The sequence below is a fragment of the Carcharodon carcharias genome, chromosome 21 (assembly GCF_017639515.1).
Source record: "Carcharodon carcharias isolate sCarCar2 chromosome 21, sCarCar2.pri, whole genome shotgun sequence".
Classification (NCBI taxonomy): Eukaryota; Metazoa; Chordata; class Chondrichthyes; order Lamniformes; family Lamnidae; genus Carcharodon; species Carcharodon carcharias.
This window is the reverse complement of record NC_054487.1, coordinates 81,477,178-81,489,105: the sequence shown is the minus strand read 5'-3', so window position 1 is coordinate 81,489,105 and position 11,928 is coordinate 81,477,178. Positions and strand designations below refer to the sequence as shown.

The 11,928-nt window shown below is 44.3% G+C and overlaps 1 protein-coding gene across 8 annotated transcripts in view; it reads left to right on the top strand.

The window, feature by feature from the left end:
* Positions 1–1,061: 1,061 nt before the first annotated feature.
* caps2 (calcyphosine 2) overlaps positions 1,062–11,928 on the top strand; it is a 48,133-nt gene continuing 37,266 nt past the window's right edge. For 5 of the 8 annotated variants that reach the window (XM_041216232.1, XM_041216229.1, XM_041216231.1 and 2 more), the window contains exons 1-4: positions 1,062–1,171; positions 1,294–1,365; positions 3,857–3,903; positions 8,214–8,259. In XM_041216232.1, coding sequence (XP_041072166.1) covers positions 1,300–1,365; positions 3,857–3,903; positions 8,214–8,259 — 159 coding nt within the window. In that variant the 5' untranslated portion in view covers positions 1,062–1,171; positions 1,294–1,299. Of the gene's footprint in view, positions 1,172–1,293; positions 1,366–2,550; positions 2,614–3,856; positions 3,904–8,213; positions 8,260–11,928 lie in introns of those variants that run through there. The other 3 variants (XM_041216227.1, XM_041216226.1, XM_041216230.1) reach the window with 3 other exon arrangements.

Here is an 11,928-nt window from a genome sequence, read left to right as displayed (position 1 = left end):
ATCTGTAAAGATAAAGGACAGACTAATGGTTTGAATTTGATTCTTCATCAGAACAAGGAACCTGTCAAAAAGTTAATAGAAACTAAGCCTGGGAACATTAAGAAATAGCTGGAGTAGGAGTCTGCTCCGCCTTTCAACAAAATCATGATTAATCATCTACTTCAACTCCACCTTCCCACACCCTGCACATATCCCTTAATTCCCTTTGTACGCAAAATCTATTGACCATATTTTGAATATACTAATGACTGAGCATCCATGGCTCCCTAGAGGAGATAATTTCTTTGAAGAAATTTTGCCTTAATCTTAAATGGCTCACCCTGTATGTGCTTCCTGTTGATTGCCAGGATTGACACTATAGAAAATTTTCCCTTTACCCTACTGTTTTCAAACAAATTTCTTGTGCCATTCTTGCCAAATTTGAGGCCACTGACAACTTGCATTTATAGAATGCCTTTAACATTGCAAATAATCCCAAGGCAAATTTTAGGAGCTTTGTCAAACAAACTTGGCATCAAACACACAAGATGGTGGTCAAAGAGTTAAGTTTTAAGGATCTTCTTCAAGGAGGAAAGATTTGGAAAGTAATTCTAATGATTATGCCTAGACAGCTGAAGGTACAGCTGCCAATGGTCAAGTGATTAAAATATATGATGTGCAAAAAGCCAGAATTGGAAGAGCACATATCTTGGAGGATTATAAGGGCTGTTGGAGGTTTACAGAGGTTCAGGAGGGTGAAGGCTATGGAGTGACTTAATAACGAAGATAAAAATTTTAAATTTAAAGCATTGCAAGTCTGGGAACTACTTTCTCTAAATCTTGTGTTACTCCTAGCTGACCAGAGCTTGCTCCCTATATAATGTATCAATTCCTGCCTCAGCTGTGTATTAAGCAAAGGGTAGGTCGCTGTAAAATAGCAAATCCAACGCAACTGAATGTGATTCTGGGAAACAATGTTAGTCTCCTTTAGAGTCCAATGAGCCAGCTATTCTCTGTCTCCATTTCACTTCAATGCTGCAGCGCATGCTGGTCCCGGAAGTGTGGTTTGACGCGAGCGGTCGTCATGACAACGCGGGGTGATTGACGTGACGCACCGCCAGGTGAGCGCTTGAGTGGAGACAGGTGAGTGACGCAAGGCCCAGCCAGGTACCAGGAGCTCTTCCAGGCTTAGGTAAGGTGTCTCATCACCTCGACAGTAACACTCACCCACTCCTTGAGTAATCTCAGAGCTCTCTGGTGTACAATTAAACTTTAAAAGAAAGATTCCAGCTAACCTTTGGCTTAATTTTACAGCTTTAAATGGATCTGGAAGTTAAGGGCATTGGCACAGCATCAAGGAACGTAAAAAGACAGAAATCTGCACAGGTAAAAGCCCAACAGGTGTCTGCATCTAGGATGTCTCTTTTTGACTTGTCCACTTTGGTAGAAAGAATGGAAAAGCAGTATACTATTTAAATTGAGAAAGATGGCAGAACTCAGTGGTACAGAGGTATCTGGGTGTCTTGGTACATGAATCACAAGAAGTTAGTATGCAGGTACAGCAAGTGATTAGTTCTGTCGAAGGGTCATGAGGACTCGAAACGTCAACTCTTTTCTTCTCCGCCGATGCTGCCAGACCTGCTGAGTTTTTTCAGGTAATTCTGTTTTTGTTTTGTAAGTGATTAGGAAGGCAGTTGGAATCTTGGTATTTATTGCAAGGGGAATGGAATATAAAAGTAGGGAAGTTTTTGCTGCAGCTGTACAGGGCCTTGGTGAGACCACATCTGGAATAAAATGTGCAGTTTTGGTCTCCTTATTTGAAAAAAATATATAATTGCCTTATCAGTTCAGAGAAGGTTCACTTGACTCATTCCTGGGACGAGAGAGGCTTATCTTATGAAGAAAGGTTGAACAGGTTGGGCCTGTGCCCATTGGTTATTTAGAAGAATGCAAGGTGACCCTTTTGAAACATATAAGATCCTGAGGGCATTTGATAGGGTGGATACTGGGAGGATATTTCCTCTTGTGGGGGAGATTAGAATTAGGGGACACAGTTTATGATTAAGAGCTCTCTGTTTTAAGACAGAGATGAGAATTTTTTTCTCTGAGTCATTAGTCTGTGGAATTGTCTTCCTCAGAAAGCAGTGGAGGCTGCGTCATTGAATTTATTCAAGGCTGAGTTGAACAGATTTTTGATAGATAAGGGAGTTGAGGGCTATGGGGCGGGGCAGACAGGAAAGTGGAGTTGAAACCACAATCAGCCATGATCATATTGAATGTTGGAGCAGGCTTGAAATACTGTCGAAGGGTCATGAGGACTCGAAACGTCAACTCTTTTCTTCTCCGCCGATGCTGCCAGACCTGCTGAGTTTTTCCAGGTAATTCTGTTTTTGTTTTGAAATACTGACTGGTTTTCGCCTGCTGCTATTTCCTATGTTCCTATGGCTCTTCCCCAAACAAAATAATTCCGCATTCAAATTGCAACCCCGAAGGAGTTTTTGAAATCTTAATCTTTATGTACTTATTTAAATCAGGCTGACACACTGTTTCTTACCCCACTTTCAAAAGCCAGTGACTTCTGCTTTTAAATGAAAACAGAAGCTGCTGGAAAGCACTCAGCACTTGCGGAGAGAGGTAAAACAACTACTTGCATTTATATTGTGCATTTACCAAAGCAAAATGCCCCAAGGATTTTGCAGGAAACATTATCGGACAACATGTGACTACAGAGCCACATAAGATAAGATATTAGGACAGGTGCCAAAAGCTTGGCAAAACAGTAGATTTCAAAGAGTGTCTCAAGGGAGAGAGAGTTAGGTTTAGGAAGGGAATCCCAGAATTTAGGGTCGCAGCATAGTCACTACTGATGGAGTGAGAGAAAGTGGGGATTATGCCATTAGTTATTGCTTAACTAACGATACTAAAGCAGGTTATCTGGTCATTACCTTGTTGCTGTTTGTGAGAGCTTACTCTGTGCAAACTAGTTGTTGAGTTTCCCTATATAAGAACAGCAACTACACTGCAAAAGTCTTTGATGGGCTGTAAAAAGCTTTGGGATGTTCTGAGGTTGTGAAAGGGTGTGTATTTTTAGAAAGCCGTCCCAGGAGACCATGGATTCAAAGTGAACTTGAGGTGTTGAAAAGGGAGATAGATATTTGGGAAGTTAAGGGTTAGGGAGAAAAGGCAATGATTTATGATTAAAAAACAGAATCACAATGGACAGTGTCCATACTGGGCCAACTGCCAGTCATGTTCCTGAAGTTCTGTGAAATAAAGTAATCCAAAATTAACTTTTGTTAGTTAATCATAACTTAATTACTTAATGATTAACTGATAACAAAAAACACAGCACAACCTTATTTGCATAGTCTTGAAGTAGCAGTCTGAACTTTGGTTTTTAAATGGTGACTTAAAACTTCTAATGCAGCTGCCTTGCTATTTTAATCTTTGGTGAAAATGTAGATAGCTTTAATATGGAATTATTTTTAGAAATTATTAAAATTTTGCTTATCTTTTTAATCATTGTGCTTACTACTAATTCATCACACCTGCCGGAACTTTGTTTTTTCTCACTGCTGGTACATTACACACACGTCTGGCTTAATTTCAATTCATCTACTTGTGCTGTTTGTTAAGTTATTACACCCCCTGCTAACTCATTAATCTCACTGTTAATTTGTCACACTCGCTGTTAGTTTATTTCGCTAACTGTTTGTTTTGTGATCACCAGAATCTCACTAATCTGTTTACTTTGCTTGTTACTAGTTACTAATTTATACAATCACTGCAGCTTAATTTATGCTGACTGATAATGAGTGGCATTTTAGCCACTGCTATTTAGTAATAATTGGTTTTATAAATTACCTTCTGTAAACAGGGCTGGAGGATATGTTCCAGTGATGCTTATGGGCCTCGTCCTGATGAGTAAGTATCTATTATCGAACTTAACTTATTAATATGCTTCCATTTTAACTTTGCTTTTGTGCACAAACCTTCTCATCTTCCTTTGCTTTTAGGTGGGGTGGTAAAACTGCCATATTTGGTTTTTCCTCACAGTCATGTCCTCAAGCAGTCTCCCACTAATCAGTTGATAAGAAGTGGTACTGTGGTATGCACAGAAAGGCAGTATTATGTACTCTAGAGAATGATTGCATTTGCTCTGAATTATTCCTGGGATTCATCATATCCTTTGACACTCAGGATATCTGTTCTAGTAATTTTTTTATCCATATTAAATATTCCCTCTCTCTCTAATTCTTTTTCTTCTTCTATCTTTTCTCTTCTCTATGGCTGTCAGAGACGTTCTCATTTTCTATGATGTGGAGTATGGGACTCACTAATACTCGGCTGTAGAAGCTGGGTTGTTAAGTATATTCAGGGCGGAGATAGACAGATTTTTAATTAGTAAGGGAATCAAGGGTTATGGGGAAGAGGCAGGAAAGTGAAGTTGAGGATTATCAGATCAGCCATGATCCCATTGAATGGCGGAGCAGACTCGATGGGCCGAATGGCCTATTTCTGCTCCTATGGCTTACGTGAGGTTTTGACAGCACTGGGGAGGACAGGGAGCTGTTGTCATAGAGTTCTGAACGGTAAGGGCTGCAACTAAAACACTCGAATCTGGGGAAATGGAGCGTTCAGAAAGGGGGTTGGAAAAACTGGTGTGGGGTTGGTTTGTGGATGCACTAGGGGATCTATCTGCACTGGAACTGGTGTACTGGAGCAATGGTGCGGATGGTGGATTTACTGATGGGGGAAATGGGTTTCTGGGGTACATGGAATCATGGACAGGGTGGAGTGTGAGCACTGAGGTGGGAATCAGGAGACTGTCGGGCTGGAAATACTTGGAAGCATGGGCTTGGTGAGGTGACAAGATCATGGCGCACACACAGGAGAGAAGCAGGTAAGAAATGGCACTCAAATGCAATGAAGAGGGAGGGACAGAGAGGAAGGCCAGGAGTGGAAGCAGTGCACAGTCACTGGAGCTTGTAACCTCTTATCTTTCATGGTAATGGTGGTTCTTGATGCACGATTAAACTGTAGCATTTGCACCTTGAACAAAATTAGTGGAGCAGAGTTAGTGTGTTGCAGAGCAGTCAAAATATGGGGAAGCATTGAAACCCGTCTTTGACATTGCTTTCCAGATGTATAAGCTGTGGAGTAAATGGACTGAAACACTTTAACGTAAAATTTTATTTGAGTATTGCTGAAAAGAGAGACATGTCTAAACTTTTCGTCTTGTACTCATCAGGACACTTTGCAAGAGTACCAATATAAGGGGAAAACAACAATTTATACTGTATGTGAAGAGAGTGCTGATTGGTTGGCAAGTGGCTTTGCCATGGAGAATACACCAGTGATGGTGACTGCCAAGCATTGTTTGAAATTTAAACCAGGCAGTTTGACCCTGATTGGTCAAGTGAGGAATGAGTCAGCAAATGGCTGTCACTTATTTTGTTTCGCTGAAACAGGTGCAACGTGTGTACATGTTCTTTCTGTCTGCAAAGAACAAGGCCCTATGTATTAATGTATGCAGCATCCAGTACATGCAAATGGGCCACACTGCGATCTTGACTGACTATCTTAAATTGGTTGTCAATGTAATTCTTAGCACACTGAGGATTATTTAGCAAATGTTGTCCAATTGCAGAATCACATCTAATGTTGGACACTGTTTTGAGTTTTGCAAGCATGGGCTGGTGTGGGGCCTGTACTGTGCCTAGTGCTGGGACATGCTGTTTGATAAAATCCACCAGTCTTTGGGACGTACAGCCTACATACCTAGCATCACACTGGCACACAAATTTTGTATATTTTTTTTATTCGTTTGTGGGCATCACTGACAAGGCCAGCATTTATTGCCCATCCCTAACTGCCCTATTCATTAGGGAACCAGATTGGTTTTTATGACAATTGGCAATGGTTTCATGGTCATCAGACTTTTAATTCCAGATTTCTTTTTCATTGACTTCAAATTCCACCATCTGCCGTGGTGGGATTCGAACCCAGGTACCCAGAGCATTACCCTGAGTCTCTGGATTACCAGTCCAGTGACAATACCACTATGCCAACACCTCCCCTCCACCACACTACTCATTTGTGTGACAGACAGAATGTCTTTTTGGCTTCACGGCAGCATTCTGTTAGTGGCGAATAGGACTAGTTTGCTACTGCATAGTAGCAGCGTGAAACAGCTAGTTTCACCTGTTGCTTAAATTTTTGAGATAGTTTTCCCTCCCAGGGTAATCTGAGGCAGACTGAGCACTTTTCAGGGCCGAAGGTGACAGCCTTAGGCCCGTTCATGAGATTGTGTGATGTACAGTGCAAAATGATCTGATCAGGGTAGTCATTATCCTGCAGGATGTCTTTGATGTGCTCTAGCTTTGGTGTGCATCACGCTTGCATGGTGAGCAAATGACTCGTGCCTTATTTACAAGGCTGCCGATAAGACCAATCTTATAGTGGGATGAGTGTAAGAATCCTGATGCGTATATTGACCAGTGAAGGTAGTCTTGCGGTAAACCATGGTAGAGAACCTCCTGGCAGATTTCTCAACTAGTACATCAAAGAAGGGAGTTTGTTTCAAAGGTGAATTTGAGTGCAGGATGGAGTCCATTAAGATGTGTGAGAAATTATAATATGCAGCTGCGATTTTAAATATAGCAAACGTATCATCTCGATATTGTGAGGGGTAGGAGGTTAGGTGTCATTTCATCGAAGACACGTTTCTCATGGAAACCAACAGAGATATTTGCGAGAACTGGGCCCAGAGCGGATCCCATGGCAGCGACATCTATTTGGGTATACATGGTGTCATTAAAATTGAACTCAACTGCACGAGTTGGCGAGTTTATAAATTCAGTGAATGCCGATTCACACAATGGTGGCAGGTCTAGATCACAATGATATGGTGCTGCAGTGCAAATTTCTATGGCTTCTTTAAGTGGCACATTGGTGGATAGGCTAGCAATGTTAAATGAGCACATGGACACAGCATTGCTATCAATATGCAAGTACTGTATGGCCTTTGGAAATGTGAAGGAATCCTTCACCGTGTATGTGGAAAACTTGGTCAAAAGTGGTTGTAACAGTTCACCTATTTGGCCAATTCATGTTGTGCAGAACCTGCCATAGATAAGATGGGGTGTAAAAGGGACATCATTTTTGTGCGTCTTGGGCAGGTTCATACATATGTGGGCGTAGTGAACCGCGAGGACGAACCCTGTGATATATATTGCGTGGTAGCTCATCACTCTTACACAAGTCCAGCAAGCGTTTTTTTGTACCTTACTTTCGAGCAAGGCTGTCTGGTCTTGTTGAGTGGCAGGTCCAATGGATATGAATTTGAACCTGTCATTAAGAATGGCATGCATTTTGTTGATATAGTCATGCTTGTTAAGAATGTCTGTTCCCATCCCTTTGTTAGGATTACTGATATGTATGTCTGGGTTGGTCTTGAGGCCTCACAACGCTGTCAGTCACCATCACTGCTGCATTCTGCTTGGCAATGCCACTTGCCAACTGATCAGCACTGTCTTCACAGACAGTATAAGTTGTTGTTTTCGCCTAATATTGGTATTCTTGCGAAGTGTCCTGATGAGTGCAAGACGAAATCTTCGACATCTCTTTTTATCAGCAAAAATCATGTTGTGCACTACCAAACAAAAATTTTATTTCTGAAACTTGAAGTTTGAAGATCTGACTGCTAATGCACTAAATAGATTTTGATGTATCAAGACAGGGTTCTCATTCATGTAAAAGACTACCATTGCCACTTGTGGGACATTTATATATTTTCTAAAATTAATTCACAGATCACTGGCAAAGCTGACATTTATGGCCATAACTACTTGCCCATTGTAGTCGGCCTTCATCTTGACTCACTGCAGACTGTGTGGGAAGGCATTCCCACAATGTTGTAGGCCAGGGAGTTCCAGGATTTTGACCCAGCAACGGTGAAGATATATGTCCATGTTGGAACTGTGTGAGACTTGGAAGGGAACTAGGAGGTGGTGGTGTTCCCATGGACTTGCTGTCCTAAGCTTGTACTTCAAGGTGGTGGAGGACAGGGTTTGGGAGGTGCTGTTGAAGAAGCCTTGGCGAGTTGCTGCAGTGCATCCTACATATATTGCATACTGGATTCGCCGGTGGTGGAGGGAGTGAATGTTGTTTTTAAGTGATTTGTACTGTAACACACTCTCCCTGGAATTACATCAAGATTTTCTTAATTTCAGCGTGCCCGCATTAGACTTGAGGAGACTTGGTGATTCAGATGGTGAGGTAAGCAATGGTTCTCATTCTGAAAGAGAATTTTTTAAGTGCTGTTGTGTTTTCACAACGGCTTAGCAGCCCAGACCTGAGACTGTTTTTGTTTTAAAGGTTTCCCTAATATGGATTGATATTACAGCTGTAGCCCCAGATTCTGATAGCTCCTAAATTTAGCTTTTGCTCAATATTTAAAGAATGCTGGCTTTCTGAAATATACACTTTCCTTGTTCTGACTACAAAGTAGAAAAGCCTTAATGCTAGAGTAGAAAATGAGAATGTATTTTTCCTACAGGGATTTTTCTGGATTATCCCCTTTCATTTTTTCTTTGCTACAACTTTCGTGCATTTCTTTTAACCTGAACATTGTGGTTTGTACAGCTGACACATACTCGTAGAATGTTTCAACATAAAACATTACTTAACCCACCAAGTATGCACTGGTGCTTTACTCCAATGGCATCATCTAATCTGATCTCACTCTCTCCCACGGCCTTTTAATGCTCCCTTTTATAAAAGGAAATCAATTACTTGAAATGTGGGCCTGAACTCTCCTTCAGCAGTGGTTTGTGGCAGAAAACTCCGCATTCTATATAAGGACATTCCAGTGAAACACATTGGAATGTTTACTATGTTAAAAATGTGATGAGGGGATGATGAAAGCCATCCATATCCAAATGCAGCAAGACCTGGACAATATCCAGGCATGGACTGATAAGTGGCAAATAACATTCGTGCCACACAAGTGTCAGGCAATGACCATCTCCAACAAGAGAGAATCCAACCATCACCCCTTGATGTTCAATGGCATTACCATTAACTGAATCCCCCGCTATCAATATCCTGGGGGTTACCATTGACCAGAAACTGAACTGGACTAGCCATTATGAATATTGTGGCTACAAGAGCAGGTCAAGGGCTAGGAATCATGCGATAAGTAACCCACCTTCTGACTCTCAGAAGCCTGGTCCACCATCTACAAGGCACAAGTCAGGAGTTTGATGGAATACTCCCCACTTGCCTGGATGAGTACAACTCCCACAGCACTGAAGAAGCTGGGCACAATCCAGGACAAAGCAATCCGCTTGATTGGCACCACATTCACAAACAGTCACTCCCTCCCAACCGATGCACAGTGGCAGCAGTGTGTACCATCTACAAGATGCACTGCAGGAATTCATCAAGGCTCCTCAGACAGCACCTTCCAAACCCATGATCACTACCGCCTAGAAGGCCAAGGGCAGCAGATAGATGGGAACACCACCAGCTGGAAGTCCCCCTCCAGGTCACTCACCATCCTGACTTGGAAATATATTGTCGTTCCTTCACTGTCGCTGGGTCAAATTCCTGGAACTCCCTTCCTAACAGCACTGTGGGTGTACCTACACCACATGGACTGCAGCGGTTCAAGAAGGCAGCTCACCATCACATTCTCAAAGGCAACTAGGGATGGGAAATAAATGCTGGCCCAGCCAGCGAAGCCCACATCCCATGAATGAATTTAAAAAAAAAGCTTTCTCAGTTCTCTGCCCGAAGGCAGGTCTGACCCACAGCATCACGATCTCCACCATAGATAGGGAAAGGAGGCAGGTCCTGAATCCACTCCAGCCGGAAGGGGGACTGAACCCTGTACTGTTGGCACCAATCTGATCCACACCACTGGCCCGCCAAGGAGTACAAGTTGCTGTGGCAATACACTTTTACACACATGCTGTAGTCCGGAGCTATGGATAGTGATGGTAGAGGCTCCGATTTCTTTCCATCTCATGGCTGACTAGGAATCTCTCCCACTCTTACCACCTGCCATTAGCACATGTTGGAAGGATTAACAAGTTGATACTCTGCCTGTTTGGCTGCATTATGAACGCACCTTTCTTGGTCATCGAGGCTTGGGCCAGGATTTTCTGTGCCCGTTGGCGTCGAATGTGTTCAATGGCACGAGCGGACAAATTGGCACAATTGACTTCACGACGGCATGAAACCAGTTTGCGTTTGTCTGCGCAGGCCGCCAGCGGCAGGCCACGTTTCCCGCTCTCGGACGTCGGGGTCCTCATTGTAGTACATTTGCGTGACATTATTAGGCCTGCCCGTTGGAATCGTTCCCCTTCCCGCTAGATCATCAACCCACGTGGGCGGGAAAGCACGTGAAAGGGCAGCCCTGTGGCTGAGGTGACTTGGGGGAGGGGGACAAGGGCAGCCCTGTGGCTGAGGTGACTTGGGGGAGGGGGGCAAGGGCAGCCCTGTGGTACAGGTGACGTGGGTGGGGGGTGGGGGGTGGTGGGGGGAAAAGGGCACCCCTGCGGTTGAATGTGATGCACAAGCATTTGGGGTGAGGGGTAGCGTGGGTGCGGGTAGCAGCCGTGCATTAGGGACACCTTATATAAAGTGACCATTCCTCCGCAACTGAGGCAGTTCAGGCACAGCCATTGATATGAATCATGTCCGGCCTTTAGCCCCTCTGCCCACTCAAGCAACGCAGAGGCATCAAAGTGCCACTAAGTCCTCCAAAGCTTTTCACCCCTTGAGCGCAGACTGCAAAGTCATGAGCATTTTAGTAGACTGCAGAACAGTTGGATGACTGCGCACGTTATACAATCTCCTTGCTCAAGCTGGCCATGGAGCAGTCACTGCTGGAGGTGCTCACGGCCCCTCGCAATGTCAGCATCCCCATTTGGCCCAGTCTCCCCCATGGTTCAAGCAAACAGTGCAGCCTTGCAGCTCAGGTTAGGAGAATGCCTACACCTGTGCTGAGAGCACAGCATGCAGTCCAATGGGCAAAGCTGCGGCCAATCGGTCAGATGGAGTAGGGTGGAGGTGGGTGGGGGTTTGGAAAGCCATGCAGCACATTAATTTTTGGCCATCCAAGTGGTGACCAGCACTCTCCGATGCGTTAAGGGGCCTTCACATTTAACCAGGACAGGTTCTCAGTACACCCATGCTAACCACATGTCCCTCTCTTTCAGCCTGCAGGAAGAGTACATCAGGATCATGGAGCCTGGTGAACTAGCTGGATGCCTCGTGGCTTACAGAGAGCAAAGACAATAGAGAGGAAAGCGACTGAGGCGCCTGGCTGTGCATATGGAAGAGCAGCACTCTAGGGAAGAAGGAGTGGCTGGGGCTCCTGCACATGCCATCGAAGAACCACAGCGAGCTGTCACTGGTTGGCGCTTAGCAATACCCAGAATCTATAGACACCGCCTTTCATTCTTACAGTGCCGCCGAACACTGCGCATATCAAGGGAACTGGTCGGTCACATCTGCCACCTGCTGCAGGATTTGGCACCACGGGGACATGAAGGGCACCCACTGCCAGTGGCCGTGAAAGTGACAGCGGCGCTCAATTTCTATGCAGGTGGCTCCTTTCAGGCCTCCACAGATGACCTCTGTGGGATCGCACAAGTCTGCACCCACAAGTGCATCCATGAAGTCACGGATACCATCTTCGTGAGGGCACACAACTTTGCGCATTTCGCCCGGGACCAGAAGAGCCAGGATGCAAGAGCAATTGTTTTGCCCGGACCTCAGGTTTCCCACAGGTGCAGAGTGCCATCGACTGCACTCATGTGGCGCTCAGATCTCCATCACAACATGTGGTCAGCTACATCAACCGCAAGGGATTCCATTAGCTGAATGTACAGCTGGTATGTTACCACCAGAAATGCATTCTGCAGGTGTGCACACGGT